At 38.8% G+C, this 23,348-nt stretch overlaps 1 protein-coding gene across 4 annotated transcripts in view; it reads left to right on the forward strand.

The window, feature by feature from the left end:
* Ubr5 (ubiquitin protein ligase E3 component n-recognin 5) overlaps positions 1 to 23,348 on the forward strand; it is a 111,230-nt gene that overhangs the window by 63,044 nt on the left and 24,838 nt on the right. For all 4 annotated transcript variants that reach the window (XM_048359068.1, XM_048359065.1, XM_048359066.1 and 1 more), the window contains exons 23-40: positions 2,890 to 3,041; positions 3,452 to 3,547; positions 4,806 to 4,929; positions 5,624 to 5,721; positions 6,876 to 7,024; positions 7,750 to 7,841; positions 9,851 to 9,997; positions 10,088 to 10,206; positions 10,296 to 10,422; positions 10,510 to 10,639; positions 11,839 to 11,999; positions 12,127 to 12,366; positions 15,129 to 15,252; positions 16,097 to 16,208; positions 17,306 to 17,437; positions 17,907 to 18,164; positions 18,647 to 18,915; positions 19,090 to 19,301. In XM_048359068.1, the coding sequence (XP_048215025.1) occupies positions 2,890 to 3,041; positions 3,452 to 3,547; positions 4,806 to 4,929; positions 5,624 to 5,721; positions 6,876 to 7,024; positions 7,750 to 7,841; positions 9,851 to 9,997; positions 10,088 to 10,206; positions 10,296 to 10,422; positions 10,510 to 10,639; positions 11,839 to 11,999; positions 12,127 to 12,366; positions 15,129 to 15,252; positions 16,097 to 16,208; positions 17,306 to 17,437; positions 17,907 to 18,164; positions 18,647 to 18,915; positions 19,090 to 19,301 (2,742 nt within the window). The remainder of the gene's footprint in view (positions 1 to 2,889; positions 3,042 to 3,451; positions 3,548 to 4,805; positions 4,930 to 5,623; positions 5,722 to 6,875; positions 7,025 to 7,749; positions 7,842 to 9,850; positions 9,998 to 10,087; positions 10,207 to 10,295; positions 10,423 to 10,509; positions 10,640 to 11,838; positions 12,000 to 12,126; positions 12,367 to 15,128; positions 15,253 to 16,096; positions 16,209 to 17,305; positions 17,438 to 17,906; positions 18,165 to 18,646; positions 18,916 to 19,089; positions 19,302 to 23,348) is intronic.

Genomic DNA, 23,348 nt, shown 5'->3' on the forward strand with positions numbered 1-23,348 from the left:
CTGAATTATTTTCAGGTATTTTATTTCCTCAGGGAAGTTACAGGTGCAAATCAAGTTGGACTCTGATATGGTTGGTCCAATGCCAGTGCTGCCATCTTTTTTTTTTTTTTTTTTCAATGTAAGGATTATTTTGAAGGCAAAGACTAAAAGGAGCTTCAAGAGTGGGCGATGTGTTGCTCATTGAAATAATTTGCAGAGTAAGCTCCTTTGAGGAATTTGCCGAAGATTTCACTGCAGTGCTCTTAACCAGTTCAAACTCAGGGCTGCCGGTTGAACAGATGAAAGCACAGGAATCTTATTATCCACGCCGGGCAGTAGGAAGTCCACAGACTGCTTCATTGAAGTGAAACCCTCCTCTAGCCTACAATGGATTTTCTAGGCGATGCCCCTTGATGAGTATGCAGGCTGGGATTCATGAGCTGTAAGCTCAAAACTGATGCAGTTTCACTGTTGAATGGAGTGCTGTTAAGTGCCTTCAGATGATGATTTGACTCAGAAGTTTTGTTATGTGACTCAATAGTTCCTGAGTACAAAGGGCAGATTTAGTGGAAAGCTTGATTGATGCATCTGATTGTACTCTAGAGATTGTTAATCTGGAAGACACATGACCTTCGCTTTTTTGTCACAGTGTTATATTTGAACATGACTGGATTCTAAGGCTTCTGTAGCATGGATATAACGTGCTTACAATGAGGAAATTACATCATCCTTGAATTCTTCCATATTGTCAGAAAATACGATGACTCCAGGCAAGCCTATATGAAGAAATGTCAAAACTCTGAATCTTAGCAGCCAAGGTGGTATCTCCTCAGTATTGTCCTCAGCCACTGAGGATCCAGGTGAATCTTCATGAATTGTGTACAACATCTTGAAGAATAATTTCCTTTTTTTGTTTTTTGTTTTTTTATTTTTTAAGAATCTATATGAGGAGCTGGGCAATACACTTAAAATGTTCCCAAGACCCAATGAAGAAAAATGGTTAAGGACAATCTAAAAAATGACAAGGAATGACCCCTCATTTAATATTGAATTGACTACAGTACATCACAGCAACAGAGTTGGGAGTTTGCAAGTTCAAGATGAGACTCTGGTCTCAGTGTATCTTCATTCTTAATCTACTAAGCTAGAGATTGGAGAATAGCCCTCTTATGTTTTTGTTTGGCCTGTGCAGTGTTAAATTTTTTTCCTTAATTTGAATATTTAGATGAGCATGTATGCCTCTATTTTGCCATTACTCCTTATTTCTTACACCTAACATCCCTCATTTATTTTACATTTCTGGCCCACTAGGTGTTTTGTTTGTAACCCTGGTATAAGCATTCCTTGATAAGCCCAAAACATTTACTTTCAGGTTATTTACAGCGTCTCCCAATTACTGCTGATTTTTTTCTTCTGTGCTTTGAGTACAGCCACATTAGGAAACCCAGTGTCTGTCAAGCTTAATTTAAATTGTAAAGGAGCATCACAGTGTGAAAAAATCACTATGATGTGTGATGTGACGGTAAGGATCCTGCCCTTGAGGATGACTCTGGACAGGGAAGTGACCTTGAATGAAATCATCACTGTACCCTGATCCCTTCTGTATTATAACAAGTCTTAAACTCAAATTCTTAATTGGGGAAAAAGAAGATTACTGATAAAAGACCACATTATGTTATTTTTAGTACTAAATATAGCTAATGTATAAGACAGTAAAATTTACTTTTTTCCGGATCTTCTGAAGATTTTTTTCTGCTTCAAAAAATAGATTATAAAAAAGCCTTATATAACACGTGTTCCTGAAAGTAATAGAAATTCTTCTGAATGCCTTTAAAAAAACCTTTTCCTTATAAAAGGAAAACACATTTATGGAAAAACACATACCCACAGATGAGGTAATTTTTACAGTTAGAGATGATTCAAACATTACATTTTAAAAACTTGCAAAATTACTCATTCATAGGTTGTAGCATGCTTACCTAGTATGGTGTTAGGTCTTTTAGGTCAGAAATATCATGTCTGGGTAAGTCCACATGAGAGAGTGTGTTGTCTTGCCCTTCAAATTGACTTTTCCTATATTTAGAAGCTTTAAAATTGTGGCCTAGTGGAAGGGATTTGTGCTCTTAATTGCTCTTAGTCCTAAATATGTTAATTTTGTAGCTTGTAAACTTTTACTAAGAGGTAAAGTACAGACTACCTTTGTAAAGGTAGTCTCTAGTTCCCCTAATACTGTGTTTATGATTCTTTGTCTTTTTAGTGATGTAAAGTATTTTTTTATAGATGGAGAAATAAATCATGCCCAGAAATTAATCTTATAACACATTTTAGAAGTTCTAGTTTCAGTTATTTGGGATTCAAGTTGTACTGTCAAAATGGATTTTTTTTTGTTTTTTTGTCTTTTGAAAAAACAAACCTAAATTTCTCTTTGCTTTAAAATTGCTTATTGTTTAGATACCAGTTTAATTGCTTTTGAGATCACAGAAAAAGGTAGGCTAACTAGGTTACGTGTTAATTACTATGTTTGTTGGTATCTATTATTAAACTTAAGTTTTACTGATTGTAGACAGAACAGAAAAATTTGGTTTTACTATTTAGCTGTTTATTTATCCTAACAATATGAAACATTATTTTTAATCTTATTTCACTACAATTTTGTTCCCTGTGCTTAAGTTCGTATGGGAGCGTACTATAATGGCTTTAGTTTTGAAATGAGTACTAGAACTTCCTAGTTTCATCTATCACTCACTGACTTACTCTGTAATTTCCAGAATTAGCATTGTGTTTCATTTCTCTTGGCTTCACTTCCTTTGCTTGTAGAACATAATTGAGCTTCTCAGATGAGAACTTCTGTGCACTCTTGGTTATAGTTGGACATCATAGTGAGCTCTGATTTTATCCTTGTTCTTCCAGTTTGAGATTGCGAGAAATGATGAGGCGTTCATTGCGAGCAGCTGGTTTGGGTAGACATGAGGCTGGAGCTTCATCCAGTGACCACCAGGATCCTGTTTCACCCCCCATAGCTCCCCCTAGTTGGGTTCCTGACCCTCCTGCAATGGATCCTGGTAAGAGTCTTACTGTCTTTTAGTGTTAGCAAAATGACAAGTTCATTAATGAAAAAATTGAATGTTTTAATGGAATAGTTAGAAATTTGAAAGCAGCATAATGAGTAGCTTATTTAGTTATCAAAACTTGATTTAAGAAGGCATGTATTTTAGAATTTTCTTATACTTGATAGACTTATTTCTATGCTGGTAAGAAGGTAGATAGTCCCATAAGTGGTAATACATCAAGATAAATGGGTAATTTACCTAGTGGATTCCTTTTCTCCTAGTTTGCAAAGGAAGTTTTCACTTAAACTCCTCACAGATTTGACCTATGGCTTTTAGAGAAAAGCCTTAAGGCCAGTTAAGAGAACATGTTAGGGATGTGTTGCCTATAATGATGTACATCCTGCTGTTCTGTTTACTGAAAGATGGTGACATTGATTTTATCCTGGCCCCCGCTGTGGGATCTCTTACCACAGCAGCAACTGGCAGTGGTCAAGGACCAAGCACCTCTACCATTCCAGGTAAGAATCTGCACTACTTGTCGGCCTAGGCTTTTGGAAGAACAAAAGGACACACTATGAATATAGGTTTCTACAGATTCAAACTTCAAGACTCAGTTTGAAACAGCATGTTAGCACTTCAGTAAACCCAGAAAGCCAACTTCTTCAGCTTCTTCAAATACAATATAGAAAGGAAGTTGTTTCACACTCAGTGGCTGCCACAAGCCCTGATCACACTGAACTTCTGAATGACATTGGTGACTAGATCCTGGCAACACAGGCAGGAATACCTTCATTCTCAGTATCCAAGATCATGTGACTTATGCTCAGCCTATCTAAAAAGACAACTAGTTACGCCTGCCACATTCACTGTCAAGATTCACTCACGTCTACTTGTCAGGGTCAACCCTGTGTTTGTGGAGACAGCAGACTGGATCACTTCAATGTTTACTAATAGAGGATGGTAAATGTGGGTTGTATGTTATTGCTGGGGGCAGTGGCTCAAGCCTATACACCTACTTGGGAAGTAGAGATTGGGGATCACAGGTGAAGGCCAGCCTAATTGGTCATTCCCCTCCCCTCCAAAAAAAACCCACAAACTTTGAGAGACGTCCTGTCAACTAATCGCTGGGTGCAATGGTGGGTGTCTGCAATCTGCAGCAATAAGGGAAAGCACAAGTAGGATCACAGCCCAAGCCAGCAAGACTGAGCAACTGTCTTTTCTGCCAAAGCTAGGGCAGACATTCGCGCACACATAACTTTTTTATGTGTAGCCATCTCAAAACTGGATTCATCAGAGAGGAAACTTGACTTTTTTCTGGCTGCCCTAGTATGCTAGTCATTCAACTTGTTCCGTTGGTATAGGTATTTGTTATATTTAACATAAAAACAAACAAGAATAATAAGAAGAGCTGGGGTACTGGTGGCTAATAGCTGCTCAGGAGGCTGAGATCCGTGGATTATGGCTTGAAGACAGTCTGGGTGGGAAAATGCATGCGTCTCTTAGCTCCAAGTAACCAAGAAGCTGGAAGTGAAATTGTGGCTTGAAAGCTCAGGCACAGTGCCCAGGTCCTGAGTTCAAGCATCAGGACTGGCACCAAAAAAGTAATCTGTAATCTGCATTAATCTTTGTCTGTTGAAATTTATAAAAAATTCTTTGTAATGTATTTCTAGTACTAGAAAATTAATGTGGTGGTTAATTTAATATATGCCTGATAGAACAGTCATTTACTTTGTCTTAATATTTACTTTTGGTATCCAATGATCTGCTTATGTATAGGTCCTTCCACAGAGCCTTCTGTAGTGGAATCCAAGGATCGAAAGGCAAATGCACATTTTATATTAAAATTGTTATGTGACAGTGTGGTTCTGCAGCCCTACTTACGAGAACTCCTTTCTGCCAAGTAAGAAGATTTAGCTAAACTTCTCATACAAAGATTTTTCCCTAGTGACCTTTACTATCATTATTCTTTTTTTTTTTTTTTTTTTTTTTTTTTAATTTTTTTTTTTTTTTTTTTTTTTTTTTTTTGGCCAGTCCTGGGCCTTGGACTCAGGGCCTGAGCACTGTCCCTGGCTTCTTCCCGCTCAAGGCTAGCACTCTGCCACTTGAGCCACAGCGCCGCTTCTGGCCGTTTTCTGTATATGTGGTGCTGGGGAATCGAACCTAGGGCCTCGTGTATCCGAGGCAGGCACTCTTGCCACTAGGCTATATCCCCAGCCCCACTATCATTATTCTTGTTGGCAATTTTTCTTCAGTTATCAGAGTATTATCAGTATTTTCTTTGCTAAGCTCTCTTCAATTTAAGTTTTCTTAGCTTTTGATATACCAACTTTTATGTTAGTTTGATGGTTTATTTCTAAGCTTCAAAAACATCACAGAACAAGCTAGGCTTCATGGTGCATAATTTTCAAGAGGTTGAGATAGGAGGAACCTGAGATTTAGATTGTGAGTTCAAGCCTAGCCTGGGTTATATTGCAAGAGTCTCTGACCAACTCTCTAACACTCCTCTCCCAGTGTGAGACAAAATCTTGTTCTGTGTTTAATCACACTTGTTTTACAGTCAGAAAATATTTTTATCTAAAATGTTCTCATTTTAGGGATGCAAGAGGAATGACTCCATTTATGTCAGCTGTAAGTGGCCGAGCTTACCCTGCTGCTATTACTATCTTAGAAACAGCCCAGAAAATTGCAAAAGGTAATTAATATATTTCAAGTCCTAAATGTGTTGGTTATTTCCTGTTTGAATAGATTTTCTTCTGTATATATATTGAAACAGTTCAAACCTTTTATTTTTGCTGGTAGTGGGGCTTGAACTCAAGGATTGGGTCTTTGAGCTTTTCCCCCAAGATTAGTGCTCTGCCACTTGAGCCACAACTCCACTTTTAGCTCCTTTTTTTTTTTTCTTTTGGTGATTAATGGGAGATAGAACTGTACCAGCTCAAACCATATTTTTGTATATAAAAGAGATACAACTTAGCCAGGTGCTGGGAGCTGATGACTATAATCCTATTTGCTCAGGAGGCTAAGATCCGAGGATTTCAGTTTGAAGCCAGCCCAGGCAAAAAAGTCCCTGGGAGGCTATTACCTCCAATTAACTACTCAAAAACCGGAAGTGGCACTGTGGCGCAAAGCCATGAGCTTTAAGCAAAAGAGCTCAGGAACAGTGCCCATGCCCTGAGTTGAAGCCCCGCCACAGACCAAAAAAATGAATGTGTTCTTTAAGAAATGAAGGTGGATTACCGATAGAACCTATTTGTGCATAATGGATCGTTGTGATGGACACTTAGAAGAAGAATAAATAAGTATTTTATTATAGCTCTTTCTTACTTTTAGTTCCAGCTTGATGGAAAGCATTAATAGGAATATTAGTTTCTGGCCCAGTGTTAACAAGAGTTAGGCCTTTCAAACACTAGTGATTAGAACTAGATGCATGGCCCAAGCGTTAGGACACTGGCCGTGAGTAGAAAAAGCTGAGTGAAAGCTGCCTTGAGTTCAAGCTTTAGGACCTATCCTTCCCAACCCCAAATAAAGTTTGAGCAGAAAACACTGAGGATCAACAATTTTATGAGAAGGCCTGTATCTTACTATATAGAGCTACAGCTTGTTTGACATGGTGCTAACAATTCAGAGGGCTAAATTGTGTAATTGTTATCACAGATAGTCAATAGAACCATGCTTTCCTTTGCTCTCTTTGTATGTTGACTTTGAATTTTTTTTCCTTTTATTAAAATACGGTGTGGTTTCTAATATATTTGTTAAGGCTTGCTTTTCCGTTTGAAGAAAATAATACATTGCTGTTATCAAGTTCTTTCCTGCCAGATAAATTAAGAGTGTTCATAATCATTTTAGCTGATGTATCCTCAAGTGAAAAAGAAGAAGATGTATTTATGGGAATGGTTTGCCCATCTGGTACCAATCCTGATGACTCTCCTCTATATGTCTTATGTTGTAATGACACCTGCAGCTTTACATGGACTGGAGCAGAGCATATAAACCAAGTAAGTTATCTTACATTCCTTTGTATTTATACTGTCTTCCTTTACTGTTTCCCTATACTGTTCTCCTTTGATTGTCACTAGAATTAGCTTGCAATTTGCATTTACATTTGGTATTTCCTTCTTTTGTTGTTGTTGGGTTTTTTTTTTTTTTTTGCCAGTCCTGGGGCTTGAACTCAGGGCCTGAGCACTGTCCCTGGCTTCTTTTTGCTCAAGGCTAGCACTCTGCCACTTGAGCCACAGAGCCACTTCTGGCCGTTTTCTGTATATGTGGTGCTGGGGAATTGAACCCAGGGCTTCATGTATACGAGGCAAACACTCCTGCCACTAGGCCATATTCCCAGCCCTATTTCCTTCTTTTGTGTATTACAAATTTTCCCAAATTTAAAAAAGAAATTCAATTTTGAAATAAATGAAACAAGGCGATGGCTAAATTAAAACGGTACAGTATGGAAATTGGAAGTCTTCGTTAGTTGGTGCAGTCTAATCTACAACTTGATACTGACTTGTAATTATTCCTTTCGAGTTCATACAAATTATTTCCTGGTAATGTTTGATTTTCATATGTCTAGTATTGTCAGTTCTGGAATCACTATATCCCCATGGACTACTTTTCAGAACACCTTAATTTTACTGTTCTATCATTGAATCACATTCTTTTAGGACAAGCAGAAATTATGAGTTATACATGTAATTACTCCTTTAAAGGTATGCTCCTTTAATTATAGGATATTTTTGAATGTCGAACTTGTGGTTTGCTGGAGTCACTTTGTTGTTGTACAGAATGTGCAAGAGTTTGTCATAAAGGTCATGATTGCAAGTAAGTACAATTTTGTTTTTTCAATTTTCCTACAAACTATGTAGATTTGTATTGCTGCATAATGTATAATGTATGCTAAATTGTGTTTTGATTTTACTTTGGGATACATGGGGTTTTCTGAAGTTTTCTTTTTGCCAGGCAGTTTATATATTAAGAATGTTTTTACATGTTTGTTTACATGTTTTTACATGTATGTTTTCTATGCAGGTAGTAAATAAACTTTGATTTCCCCCCCCCCCCCCCAAAAAAAAGAATGTTTTTTACTGGAGATTGGTGACTCATTCCTTTAGTTCTAGCTACATATGAGGCTGATATCTGAGGATTGTGGATCAAAGCCAGCCTGGGCAGGAAAGCTGTTTGAGACTATTATCTCCTATAAACGAGCAAAAAGTGGAACTGTGCCTCAAGTGGCAGAATGCTAGCCTTGAGCATAAAAGCCTTACGGGCCAGCACCTAGGCCCTAAGGTCAAGCCCTGGACTGGTACCAGGAACAAAACAACAGTTGTTTGAGGCACATCTTTACTTCTGGCTTTTTGGGGGGGGGAGGGTGGAGAAGGGGTGGGTACTTTTTGGCTTTTGGGTGGTTAATTGAAGATAGTCTTACAGACTTTCCTGCCTGGGCTGGCTTTGAACTGCAATCCTCATAATCAGCCTCTTGAGTAAGCTAGGATTATAGGTGTGAGCCACCAGTGCTGCCCAGCTTACTTCTGGGTTTTTGGTGGTTGATTGGAGATAAGAATCTCCCCCAAGCTGGCTTTGTTACCTCAATCCTCAAGTTTCAGCTTCTTGAGTAGCTAAGATTCCAGGTGTGAGACACTGACACCCAGCTTAAGAATGCTTTTGTGCTTTTTCTTTTTTCTTATTTTATTTCAATATAATAAACCCTTCATAAGTAAAAGTAGAATAATAGTCAGGGTGAATGTAGCCAGAAATAGATTCAATCTTTCTTATTGTGGTATTTTGTGTGGTGTGTGTGTGTGTGTGTGTGTGTGTGTGTACATGTGTGTGTGTTTGTGTGTGTGTGTGTGTGTACCAGATTTGGGATTTGGACCCAATGCCTGGGTTCTGTCTTGAACTTTTTTGCTCAGTACTAGCACTCTTCCACTTTAGCAACAGCCCCACTACTTTGAGCCACACCTCCACTTCCAACTTTTTTTTTTTTTTTTGCTGGTTAATGGAAACAAGTCTCATGGTCGTTTTCTGCCTGGGCTGGCTTTGAGCCTCAGTCCTCAAATCTCAGCCTCCTGAGTTGGTAGGATTACAGGTGGGAGCCACCAGTAGTCAGCCATTAGAGATATGCAGGTTTACAAATGTTCTTGCTTGTGTTCTTTGGCCCCTCTACATTATGGTCTTTTTAAAAAGAAGAAAATTGCTATAAACATTAAGTCATGTTAAATATTTGGATTGTGTCTTATTTCTATAACTAAATGTAGTAAAGTTACACCCTAGCAATAGAGTTGCTACTGGTGGTGCTACTGGCTGGCATTTTGGGCTTAACTAACATAACATCCTAGTACTAATTAACATTGATTGTTCATTGCTGTTGAGAGGAACATCAGCTAATGGCTACAGGTGTATTTATATTACAAGCAATGCAAAGTTGGGTTATGAAACCATGTATTATGCCTTAAAATAAGTGATTTTATATAGCCTGGTGCCAGTGTCTCATGCCCATAATCCTACCTATTCAGCAGGCTGAGGTTTATGATTTGAAACCATCCTTGGCAGAAAAGTGTGAGACTCTTAGATCAAATTAAGAAGCATCCCCAAAGCTGAAGAAGAGCTATGGCTCAAGTGTGGAGCATTTTCCTTGAGAACAAAATCTTAGGGACATCACTTAAATCTTCAGTTCAAGTCCCAGGACAGATGGGGAGACACACACACACACACACACACACACACACACACACACACACACACATCAAAGTTTATATGGCTTCAGCAAGTTGGGCTGCTTATGTCAATATATATTTCTGAGTATTAAAATATTGTGTGGGAATTCTTTTTAGACTCAAGCGAACATCACCAACTGCCTATTGTGATTGTTGGGAGAAGTGTAAGTGTAAAACTCTAATAGCTGGACAGAAATCTGCTCGCCTTGATCTACTTTATCGTCTGCTCACTGCTACTAATCTGGTCACTCTGCCAAACAGTAGGCAAGTAGATTTTTATAATGCAGAATAAGAATGGAGCACAGCCTCTGTTGTAGCCTTCCTCCGCCCTCATGACACTGTCTTGTTTTGTAGGGGAGAGCACCTGCTGCTGTTTCTGGTGCAGACCGTGGCCAGGCAGACAGTAGAGCATTGCCAGTACAGGCCGCCTCGAATCAGGGAGGATCGGAATCGAAAAACAGCTAGCCCTGAAGGTGAGTCAAGTGAACATTTCTGTGTTTATAAAGAGTAGTAAGTTTTATGTTTAGCTTACTCATAATTCCTTCTTCTTTTCTGTTTTTAGATTCAGATATGCCCGATCATGACTTAGAGCCTCCAAGGTTTGCCCAGCTTGCTTTAGAGCGTGTTCTACAGGACTGGAATGCCTTGAAATCTATGATTATGTTTGGGTCACAGGAGAACAAAGACCCGTATGTGTTAGTTAAAAATACTTTTTGATGGTTTTCCCATATTTGTGTAGGTTTTACAATGCATTCTGTCTTTTTGTCTCCCTCCAGTTTGAGTGCCAGCAGTAGGATAGGACATCTTTTGCCTGAAGAGCAAGTATACCTCAATCAGCAAAGTGGTACGATTAGGCTGGACTGTTTCACTCATTGCCTTATAGTCAAATGCACAGCAGATATTTTGGTAAGTTCTTTGAATGTTTGTTACAGGTTTGTGAACAGAATATTTAGCATCCCATGATTTTGTAGTTTAGACTTAAAAGTACTTGGTGTAAGTTCTGACTAAACAGTGAATTAAAGGGAATGAAATTTTGGAGGTGATATAATAATGTTTCAGTTAATAGCAGAAGCTTCTGTCCTTCTAAATTAAAAGTGCTAAATGTTTTAGGGTTTAAAATTGCTGTATATTAGGAATTTCAGCCTCAAGACTCAATGTTGGTGAGGTTATGGTAAACAGAACTTAGGCACTGAAGTGATGTCATGTATGATCCTCTCTTTGGAAAACAACTTATCAGTGATGAATGTCATAAAAGTGTCCTTGCACTCAGGGAATCATTTATAAGAAAGGTAAAAATTGTAGATACATGCCTAATAAGAAACAGAAATAGAAGTCCAGTGGCACAGTTGATTAGTGTGCGGTACTTATACAGAACAAATAAAATACTTTGATTATTTATTGTGGACTGCTGAATCTAATTAGTGTTTTAACTATTTGTCGAAATTAAGTGTGGCAATTGAAAGATAAGGATTATTAGAAGAAATGCTTTAAAAAAGCAAAGCAGAACAAAAAATGGAGTTCGTAGTAGTTGTGATAACCTACAATGTAAAAAGATTGGGATCCATGTGCATATGGTTTTGTAACCTTAACTACTCAAGAGGCTGACATCTGAGGATCATGATTTGAAGTCAGCCCAGTCCATGAGGCTTGCTCTTAGAGTTAACACCAAAAAAGTTGAAAATGCAACTGTTGCTCAAGTGGTAGAATGCTAGTCTTGAGCAAAAGAGCTCAGGGACAGCATCCAGGACTGGCAATCAAAAAGAGGGGGGGGAGAGTGGAGAGACTAGATAGCAATCAGTAGTTCATTGGATAGAGATTTGCTTGGGAATTTATTTACATATACATTTGGTTCAGAACTGTAAATGAGTGATTTGATGTGGCTTGTTATGGGGCAAAAAGAAGAGATTATGCAGTTGGGACCCCACTTTATGTCAGAGACAGTGTTCATTATGTAAATTAATCATTGGCCTTGTAAGTGTGTTGGTTAAATTGATATCAAGATTTCAATATAACATTAATCTTGAGAAAATAAGAAATATTTACTCTGAATATCTGAACAGCCTATGAAATGGCCTTAACAAATAGAATGAATATATTTTTTAAAGCTTTTAGATACTCTACTCGGTACATTAGTGAAAGAACTCCAAAACAAATACACACCTGGACGCCGAGAAGAAGCTATTGCTGTGACAATGAGGTTTCTACGTTCTGTAGCAAGAGTGTTTGTCATTCTTAGTGTAGAAATGGCTTCATCCAAAAAGAAAAAGTAAGATACCCTTTTTATTTTGACATTTATATCCTTGTATACATAAGCTTTTATAGTAATAGTGTGCATATATATGTATATATATGAAAATACTAATAGAAGATTTCTGTCACCATTTTTATTCTAGCAACTTTATTCCACAGCCCATTGGAAAATGTAAGCGTGTTTTCCAAGCACTGCTGCCTTACGCTGTAGAAGAATTGTGTAATGTAGCTGAGTCATTGATTGTTCCTGTCAGAATGGGGATTGCCCGCCCGACCGCACCATTTACTTTGGCCAGTACTAGCATAGATGCCATGCAAGGCAGTGAAGAACTATTTTCAGTAGAACCACTACCTCCAAGACCATCATCAGATCAGTCTAGCAGGTAACTTTCTACCAGTAAGAGATCCTGATTAATTTGTTCTATGTAATGTCATATTTGATTTATGAAGCTTGAACAAAACACTTAGTGATGAACATGATTATTAAGGCTTAACTCCTTCCAACTAGGCCCTCCTCCCATTGTTTCCTCAACTTCCACCAAAGATAGTGCCTCTACCTGGGGACCAGGTATTCAAAGCATGAGCATAAATTTAGAGGGACATTTCCTATGCACAAACTGTAACAGATCTTGTGATGCTGCGGATTTCAATAACTCTAAGGTACCCATCAATTATTTACATGGCCCTGCTTTGTGGATCCTTAGTTCTCTTCTTGATTTTTGTTCAAGAACATAGTTTGGTTTCTGTAGAATAAATTTAGGTATCTCATCTTTAAATACTGTCCATGTACCTTTTCTTACTAAATTTTAAGGTTTCTTGCATCATTTTGTTCTGTTCCTTGCTCTCATTATTAAAGCATTAGCTTTCTAATACAAAGAATTAAAAGGGTACTGAGCTTCAACTCAGCCTTGAGCTTGCTAGGCTGCTGTTGTAACATTAAGCCACACCTCTCTCCCCCTGTTTTTGCTCATTATTTTTGAGATTGGGTCTTTTGACCTTTCTTCCCCAGGCTGGACTTAAAACTTTGATCCTCCCATTTTTAGCCTCCCAAGTAGCTAGGATTACATACATGAGCCACCATTGCCCAGCTAAAGTAATACATATTTTTGGGTTCATGTCATTACTCCACTTCTCTTCCTTGATTATGTCTTGTTGGGTCTGCTGTGTCATCTGATTATTGAAAAAGTACTGTTTTCTACAGCTGTTTTTGTAGGGTGTCTTTTGACCAGTAAGCCAAGCATGTCATAAGTAAAATTCACACTTGACCGTTCTCTTTGGATTTCTACCCTACTGTGTATAAGATCTTGCAGGCAGTAGTTTTTCTTTTAATGTTGCTTCCCTTTACCTGTCTTAAAACTGTTATGTTCTTATTAATGTTTATACGAAGCCTAATGTTTCTCAGTTAACAATTTCTGGAATTCCAGTATGCATTGGGAACTCTCTTGAGAATTATAAATACATACTCTCATTTCCTTAATAATTCATAATTACTATGATCCTAATTTTTTAAATGGGGTTAGTGTCCATTGTTAATGCAGCTATTAAAGTGTAGAGGTTAGACTTTTATCTAGACAAATGTCTTTACTCATTTTTGGTGAATGGCAGAGTAGAACTTGCTGCTAGGGGTTTGATAATTTTATTGAACCATTAGGTTGAACATCACAAAATTGTCTTACTGTGTAGCACATGTTGCAATCCTAAATATCTTGAGTGCAGACTTAGAACCACAAGTTCCAGAAGAGAACTTCATTGTGCCCACAACCAGCCACGGTTGAAATGAGCACATTTCTTGATTATCATTTTATTTTACTGCTTAATAGTGTCCTTCAAAATTTATATTTGCCTTCACATATGAAGCTGGGCAAAAAACTGCAGCTGACCTCTTGCTTTGCCTAGGTCGCATATTGTTTACCAGGAAATTTGTGCTTTCTTGAAAACATTTTAGCTCAAAAGACATCCATTGATCACTTTGGTACATTGGTGGCACTGTTGCTTTCTAAGCTTAATGAAACATGATTTTTTCTTCCCCTTTTCACAAACATAGCTGTGCTGTCTTAGCATAATTGTTTTAGCATACGTAAATGCCTGGGGCTTGAACTTAGGGCTTCGATGTTCTCCCTTAGCCTTTTCACCTCTCTCCCCCCCCCCCCCCCCCCGCCTTTTCTCAGAGACTTCCATGTGCAGGGTCAGATCTCAGCCTCCTAGGGTTACAGCCGTGAGCCATAAGTACTTAGTCCTTGAAGTATTTTGACAGGGTTGTAATTCTGCAAGGTATTTGTTCCATGATGCAAAAAAAGGAGATACTTTTTTACACAGCTAATTTTTATTTTTAATATTTTAATGATTGGAAATATCCTTTTCATCTATACAGAGTTTTGTTTAGCCTCTCCAATCCCTTTGTAAGTTTCGGTCTTTGTTTTTAATTAGTTCCTAAAAGGCTTAGTCACATGGTATTGTGACTACTTATTTGTTCCAAATGCACAGTTGTCTCAGGTGGATCTCACATATAACTTAACTGATTCCATTTCATTTCTTCGAAAAACTGAGATGAGAAATAGGAATTTGCAGTGCGGCTACTTAGAAATCTTAATTTAAACTTCTTTTAGCTTCTTAATCGCTAAAAAAAACCCTAGATTATTTAGCAGTAGTCATCAGATTTTTTTATCCGTGTTTAATGCTGCATTCTCTGGCTTTCCCCCTTTTAATGAAGGCATCTATCTTTTAGCTATTCCCAAGTAAGGTTTTGAGGGGTATGAAATTTGTATCACCCCAACTTTGGTCATTATTCTATTTTAAAAATCATACTTTGTAAGCTGATACTTCCCTTCTACCCCTTAGCTTGTCAGTGATTAACAAACTAGTGCATAAAGACTAGCATGCCTATTAACTGGTGAATATGCCATGTAAGCCTTCAGAACTGAGGACTGCTGGTGAGAAAAGAAACATAATGACAGTTATAAGTTAAATCTGTATGGTGTTCATATTTTCTGTTATAACAAATTGTTGGTTTCCAAGGTCAGGCTAAAAATAGCATCCTGGCAAATGTTTCACATATAATTGTGAGCTAAGTGCTCATAGAAGCATAAGTGTGCTGTCTGGTTGAGATGTGGAATCATTGTACTCATCATTTCCTGATTTCTTACAGCTCCAGTCAGGCTCAGTCATCCTATATCATCCGCAATCCTCAGCAGAGACGCATTAGCCAGTCACAGCCTGTTAGAGGTAGAGATGAAGAACAGGATGATATTGTTTCAGCAGATGTGGAAGAGGTAATTTAATTTTTTTAACTATTATTTTTACTATTATGTGCCAGGCCTAAAGTTTGAATTCAAGGCTTAAATGCTATTCCTGAGCTTTATTGTTCAAGACTAGCTATGTACCACTTGAGCCAACTGAACTGTATTTCCAGCTTTTTAGTGGTTAATTGGAAATTTAGTGGTTAATTGGAGTCTCACAGACTGTGTTGCTTGGGTTGCCCTCGAACTGCAATCCTCAGGTCTCAGCCTTCAAGTAGCTAGGATTACAGGCATGAGCTGCCGCCTGTGACTGACCTAATTGTTTTAACTGTGGTAGTTTCAAAACTTATTTGGTCGGAGGAATAGTCACTAGGAGTTAACTTAATGGTAGCTTAGGACATTTAATGGACACATTTGTGTCCAGCCTGTAGACTTTTGTTATATGGTCTTAGCACTCCCCCCATCACTCAGAAAAGTTTACTCTTGGCCTGGGAATGTGGCCTAGTGGTAGAGTGCTTGAAGCCCTGGTTCAATTCCTCAGTACCACATTAACAGAAAAAAATGGAAGTGGCACTGTGCCTCAAGTGGTAGAGTGATAGCTTTGAGCATAAAGAGGCTTGAGGACAGCACCTTGGGCCCTGAGTCAAGCCCCAGGACTGGCAAAAAAGGAAAAAAAAAGTTCTTACTCTTTACTGTAGGGCTCTACGCACAAATAATCATAGACTTTGGGATATGTTGATAATAGGTAGTAGCAAATGATTAAAATTATTCAATAGTATTTGTAATTAGGAGCTCTTTGTATTTCAGTTTATTAGTTGCTGTGGTGGAACACCTGGCAGAAATAGGCATTTGTCTATAATTGAAATTCTGCATTTAGGTGGAGGTGGTGGAGGGTGTGGCTGGAGAGGAGGATCATCATGATGAGCAGGAAGAGCATGGAGAAGAGAATGCTGAGGCTGAGGGACAGCACGATGAGCACGATGAAGATGGTACACAGCTTATTTGCGAATGATTCAGGATAAATAAATCAGATCTCTATAAAAGAGATAAGCCTCATTTTATGACCTTTTCAACTTATTTTCTGCTAAAGGTTTCCATCAATTGTTACAAATTTTATGTATCTATCTATGTACATACGTAATGCACTTCTTCCTCCCCCCCATCCCGGGTTCAAGGAACTTTATCTTTTCTTAAAAGATGTTTAAAATAATTCAGGGAGAGATGGGGTCTTGGTAACTTTGGTCTAGGCCAAGAGCCTTCTATTTCTGATTCCTAAGTAATAGGGATTAAGAATTTATGTTTTTTGTTTTTGTTATTCTTGGTTTGGGGGCTTGAACTTAGGGCCTGGGTGCTGTCCCTGAGCCTCTTTGTGCTCAAGGTTGGCACTCTACCACTTGAGCCACAGCGTCAGTTCCAGATTTTGAGTGGCTAATTGGAGATAAATGGGGACCTTCCTGCTGGGACTGGCCTCAGACTGTGATCCTCAGCTTTTTCAGCCTGCTGAGTAGCTAGGATTCAAGACATGAGCCACCACCGGTACCTGGCAAGAATTAATGTTTTTTGTTTTTTGTTTTTTTTTTTGGCCAGTCCTGGGCCTTGGACTCAGGGCCTGAGCACTGTCCCTGGCTTCTTCCCGCTCAAGGCTAGCACTCTGCCACTTGAGCCACAGCGCCGCTTCTGGCCGTTTTCTGTATATCTGGTGCTGGGGAATCGAACATAGGGCCTCGTGTATCCGAGGCAGGCACTCTTGCCACTAGGCTATATCCCCAGCCCCAGAATTAATGTTTTTGATAAAAGTAAAACAGATAAAAATGGAGCAAGTAGGCCCAGTGACTGATGTCCTCTAAACACTTTTCTGCATGTACCTATGTCTCTACTGGAGAAAGTTTTGAATTGCTATGTAACCAGTCATTGGTTACCATGATTTACCTAGTAATTAATACTTCTGATGCTTGTGCTCTCTGCCTTTTTTTTTTTAAACACCACACTTCCTTAGATCCTAGTTTTTGACTTTCCAGATCTTGTCTTAACCCATAGTTTGTTCTCAATTTCTATATTATTAATATTATTGAAATATATTTCCTAGGGAGTGACATGGAGCTGGATTTGTTAGCTGCTGCTGAAACAGAAAGTGACAGTGAAAGTAACCATAGCAACCAAGATAATGCTAGTGGGCGCAGAAGTGTTGTCACTGCAGCAACTGCTGGCTCTGAAGCAGGTGTGTTGCCTCATCTGAAGTTCTTGCTGAAGCTTAGGCTGTGTGTATTCAACATGAATTAATATAATGAACATAAGGGGAAAGTCTTTATAATTTCATTTCTAGATGTTATTTTAATGACACGTTTTCCTCTTTCTGGATTTTTAAATAATGGGTTCATTTTAAAGTTTGTTTAAATAAAGCCATTTTCTAATTTAACTTATATTTATTTATTTCTTATTTTTGTTGATTGTGGGGCTTGAACTCTGGGTCTGGCGCTGTCCCTATGCTTTTTGCTCAAGGCTAGCATTCTCTACCACTGAACCACAGAGCCACTTCCAAATTTTAACTATTTTAATTGTGGGCCTTGTAGACTATTGCATGTGACTTGCCATTGTGCTTAGTTTATGTGCTTTTGCTGAACGAGAGTAAATTTGTCTTAATTATCAAAACACTTAACCATGTTTTTGGTTTAAAAAAAAACATTTAGGAGCAAGCAGTGTTCCTGCCTTTTTTTCTGAAGATGATTCTCAGTCAAATGACTCAAGTGATTCTGATAGCAGCAGTAGTCAGAGTGACGACATAGAACAGGAGACCTTTATGCTTGATGAGCCCTTAGAAAGAACCACCAATAGCTCCCATGCCAGTGGTGCTGCCCAAGCTCCTCGTTCCATGCAGTGGGCTGTTCGCAACACACAGCATCAGCGAGCTGCCAGCACAGCTCCTTCCAGCACATCGACACCAACAGGCAAGTCTGAAAAATCATCTATGCTTGGGCACCTTAAACTGTTTCTTAAAAATATTATGCATGTGTCATTTGGGAAATGGTTTTATAATAATAGTTCCTCATTTTGGTGAGTCTCTAATACAGATAATTATTTAGCTGCTTGTGTATTTGAGGATGCTGGGCAGCATCACAGTGTATATCCAATAGCTGCCAGCAGCACTCCTGAGCCTCTTCTTTCCTTGCCACTTCCCCTGTGTGACCACTAAAAATTTCTGCAGATGTTGTCAAATCCTCCTTTTGTCAGTGATGGGAAGAACACAGATTACATGGGGTTGGGAATATTAATTATTGTTCCCTTTAACTCGACCTTCCCACATTAGTATACTGTAGGAAAATTTTGGTGCTTAAGTATTATCAACTGACCATTTAGATTTACATAAATGCCAGAGCGACGCAACTATCAATTGACATTAGCTCATTGTGATTGTCCTTTTTCCTTATAGCTAGTTCCGCGGGTTTGATTTATATTGATCCTTCAAATTTACGCCGGAGTGGTACCATCAGTACAAGTGCTGCAGCTGCAGCAGCTGCTTTGGAAGCTAGCAATGCCAGCAGCTACTTAACATCTGCCAGCAGTTTAGCCAGGGCTTACAGCATTGTCATCAGACAAATCTCGGACTTGATGGGCCTCATTCCTAAGTATAATCACCTAGTGTACTCTCAGATTCCAGCAGCTGTGAAATTGACTTATCAAGATGCAGTAAACTTACAGGTATGACATCACTGAAAAGTTACTCATTCAGATATATTTTGGGGCTTTTAATTATGTGAATCCCAGTATAATGGGCATTTAAAATTACAAATGTATAAATGGTGATATACTAGTTACTGTATCAAATTTAGCCGTCTTTGGATAGTTTTAACTATTTTAGTTTGATCTTCATAGAACTATGTAGAAGAAAAGCTTATTCCCACGTGGAACTGGATGGTCAGTATTATGGATTCTACTGAAGCTCAATTACGTTATGGTTCTGCATTAGCATCTGCTGGTGACCCGGGGCATCCAAACCATCCTCTTCATGCTTCTCAGAATTCAGCCCGAAGAGAGAGAATGACTGCACGGGAAGAGGCTAGCTTACGAACCCTTGAAGGAAGACGGTATGCAATTCTTTAGATAGACTGTGTTGAACAGAGTATCCTAGAAAGTCAGGGCTTTTTTGATTGATGTTAACATTTGATTTCATCTTACTGTAAAGAAGGAAGTGAAACTCTTGTCTCCAATTAATTGCAGAGAAAGCCAGAAATGGCACTGTGGCTCAAGTGTTAAGAGCTCTAGACTTGAGAACAAAAGAAGCTCAGTGAGAGCATCCAGGCCTGGAGTTCAAGCCCCAGGACTGCTCTCCCCCCACCCCCACTTTACCACCCCCCCCCAAAAGGAAATAAACACCTTAAAACACCTTATATACTACTTTTAATTTTTATTTTATGGATGGAGCAAAATAAATAGTTATAACCCAAGGTTGTTTTTTTTAATTTTTTATTTTTGTGCATTTGCTGGTCCCAGGACTTGAATGCTGGGCTTGAGCACTGTTCTTGAACTATTTTTTTTTTTTTTTTTTTTTTTTTTTTTTTTTGTTCAAAGCGCTCTTAACATTTGAACCACAGCTGCACTTTTGGCGTTTTGTGGTTCATTGGAGATAAGAGTTCCATAGACTCCTGCTCAGGCTGGCTTCAAGCTGCAATAATCAGATCTCAGTCTCCTCAGTAGCCAGGATTACAGATGTGAGCCACCTGTGACTGGCAGTCCAAAGGATTTTTAAGTAATTCCTAATGTCACTTACTATTATTACAGTTGTTAGCCTACATCTTTGTCTCTATATCTTCCTCATTCATATTAGACATGTAGTAGCCGTACAAAGATTTATTTTGACTGTAATTGTACTTTGTACTCAGGAAGGGGAAACTATGTGTAAAATTACCAGAGCTGTTTCTCAATTCACATTTTTCCTACTTTCTCTTTCCTGTTGAATCATAATTTTTTTGTCTTTTTAAAAAAATTTATTAATTAAATTTTGTTGACAAGGTGTTGTGCAAAAGGGGTACAGTTACATAATAGGGCAGTGTGTACATTTCTTGTGATATCTTATACCCTGTTTTTCTTTCCCTTCCCTAGATCAGGTAGACATATATATAATACACAGTGTACCAAAAACATAACAGTAGCCACGTGGCATACGCCAAAGGAAATTCACCTAGGACTTTAAATATAACAACATCAACAATAGAGTTTGCTTATCCTTGTCTTATATGATCATACATACATAGCTTTTGAGCTATTGTGATCCACTGAGATGTCTATTTTTGACCTTTATATGTTGAGTAGTTGTTTGGTTTTAGTTACATAATGTTGGGTCGCTGACCCAAACCTGTGGGAAATACCATTTGACAAGAAGTTTTTGGTTTCACAGACCTGGTCTCTACTGTCTCCCCCTCACCCCACCTTAACAGTCATGTATCAAGGAGATCATGCCCTGTGTTCTAGGCTTGTCTCGCTCAACATTATTTGTTCAAGTTCTGACCGCATTTCCCTGCGTACCATATTTTTTTTTTTTTTTGGCCAGTCCTGGGGCTTGGACTCAGGGCCTGAGCACTGTCCCTGGCTTCTTTTTGCTCAAGGCTAGCACTCTGCCACTTGAGCCACAGCGCCGCTTCTGGCCGTTTTCTGTATATGTGGTGCTGGGGAATCGAACCTAGGGCCTCATGTATCTGAGGCAGGCACTCTTGCCACTAGGCTATATCCCCAGCCCCATATTTTTTTTTTTTTTGATCCATTCATCTGTAGAGGGGCATCTGGGTTGTTTCCATATTTTGGCTATTGTGAATTGTGCAGCGATAAACATGGAAGTGCAGATGTCTTTTTGATATCTTGAAGCCTTTTGTTCAGGATAGATGCCTAGGAGTGGTATGGCTGGGTTATAGGGTAGGTCTATGTTGAGCTTTTTGAGGAACCTCCATACTGTTCTCCAAAGTGGTTGTACTAATTTGCACTCCCACCAACAATGGAGAAGGAACAGTTCCTCTTTCCCTGCACCCCCTCCAGCATTTGTTGTTGCCTGAGTTCAGCATATAGGCCATTCTAACTGGAGTGAGGTGGTATCTCAGGGTTGTTTTTATTTGCATTTCCTTTACTGCCAGGGATGTTGAACATTTCCTCATATGTTTCTTTGCCATTTTTATCTCTTTTCTTGTGAAGTCTCTCTTTAGCTCCTTTGCCCATTTCCTAATTGGTTTACTGGGCTTGGAGGGGCTTAGTTTTTTGAGTTCTTTGTAGGTGACGGATATTAGGCCTTTGTCTGTTGCTGTGCTGATAAAGATCCTTTCCCATATGGTTGGCTGTCTCGATGTTTTGGTGGCTATGTCTTTAGCTGTGCAGAAGCTTTTTATTTTGTAGTAGTCCCATTTGTTGAGTCTCTCCCCTATCTGTTGTGCCCCTGGGACTCTATTCAGGAAGTTCCTTCCTGTGCCTGTAAGTTCTAGCATCTTTCCTACTCTGTCCTTCAGTAGTTTCAAGGATTCAGGTCTGATGTTGAGGTCCTTGATCCATTTTGAGTTGATCTTCCTGCATGGTGATAGGCTAGGGTCTAGTTTGAGTTTTCTACATATGGCTGCCCAGTTTTCCCAGCACCAGTAGTGGCTATGTTTTTTCCATTGTATGTCTTTAGTTAGCTCCTTTGTTCAATATCAGCTGACTGTAAGAGTGCGGTTTTATTTCTGGGTCTTCAATTCTATTCCATTGGTCTTCAGGTCTGTTTTTATACCAATACTAGGCTGTTTTTGTTATGATGGCGCTATAATAGAGCTTGAAGTCTGGTATTGTGATACCTCCTGCACTGCTTTTTTTTGCCTAGAATTACTTTGGCTATTCTAGGTCTTTTGCTGTTCCATATGAATTTATGGGTTGCTTTCTCTATTTCAGTGAAGAATGTAGCTGGGATTTTGATGGGGATTGCATTGAATTTGTATAACAATTTGGGCACTATGGCCATTTTCACTAGATGTTGATTCTGCCTACCCATGAGCATGAGAGGTCTTTCCATCTCCTTGTGTCTTCTTTGATTTCCCTTTTTAGATTTTTATAGTTCTCATTAAATAGGTCATTCACATCTTTAGTTAGGTTGGTCCCTAGGTAATTTATTCTTTTTATAGCTATTGTAAATGGTATTTCCATAATTTCCTTTTCTGCTTGTACATTGCTGGTGTACAGGAAAGCTGCTGACTTTTGTGGATTGATTTTTGAATCCTGCTACTTTGCCACAATAGTTTATTAGGTGTAGGAGTTTGGGTTTGGGTTGAGTTTTTTGGGTCCTTCAGATAATAAGATCATGTCTTCTGCGAATAGGGATAGCTTGATTTCTTCCTTGCCAATGTGGATCCCTTTGATGACCTCCTCTTGCCTTATTGCTATGGCTAGGGATTCCAGCACTACGTTGAAAAGAATTGGGGAGAGTGGGCATCCTTGTCTTGTTCCTGAGTTTAGGGGGAATTAGATTTTAGTTTCTCCCCGTTTAATATGATATTAGCAGTCAGTCTGTTGTATATGGCTTTTATTGTTTTAAGAATGTTCCATCGGGCTGGGGATATAGCCTAGTGGCAAGAGTGCCTGCCTCGGATACACGAGGCCCTAGGTTCGATTCCCCCGCACCACATATACAGAAAACGGCCAGAAGCGGCGCTGTGGCTCAAGTGACAGAGTGCTAGCCTTGAGCAAAAGGAAGCCAGGGACAGTGCTCAGGCCCTGAGTCCAAGGCCCAGGACTGGCCAAAAAAAAAAAAAAAAGAATGTTCCATCTATTCCTGTTCTCTCCAGAGCTTTTAATAAGTATGGATGTTGTATTTTGTCAAAGGCTTTTTGGGCATCGACTGAGATAACAATGTGATTCTTGATTTTAGTTCTGTTGATGTGGTGAATTACATTAATTGATTTACGATGTTGAACCATCCTTGTGTCTGTGGGATGAAGCCTACTTGGTCATGATGTATAATTTTCTTGATCAGTTCCTGGATCCTGTTAGCTAATACTTTATTGAGGAGTTTTGTGTCTGTGTTCATTAGTTATAATGGTCTGTAGTTCTCTTTTTTTGTTGCGTCTTTGCCAGCTTTGGGGATGAGTATAATATTAGCTTCATAGAATGAGTTTGGGATATCT

The sequence above is a fragment of the Perognathus longimembris genome, chromosome 12 (genome assembly GCF_023159225.1).
Source record: "Perognathus longimembris pacificus isolate PPM17 chromosome 12, ASM2315922v1, whole genome shotgun sequence".
Taxonomy (NCBI): domain Eukaryota; kingdom Metazoa; phylum Chordata; class Mammalia; order Rodentia; family Heteromyidae; genus Perognathus; species Perognathus longimembris.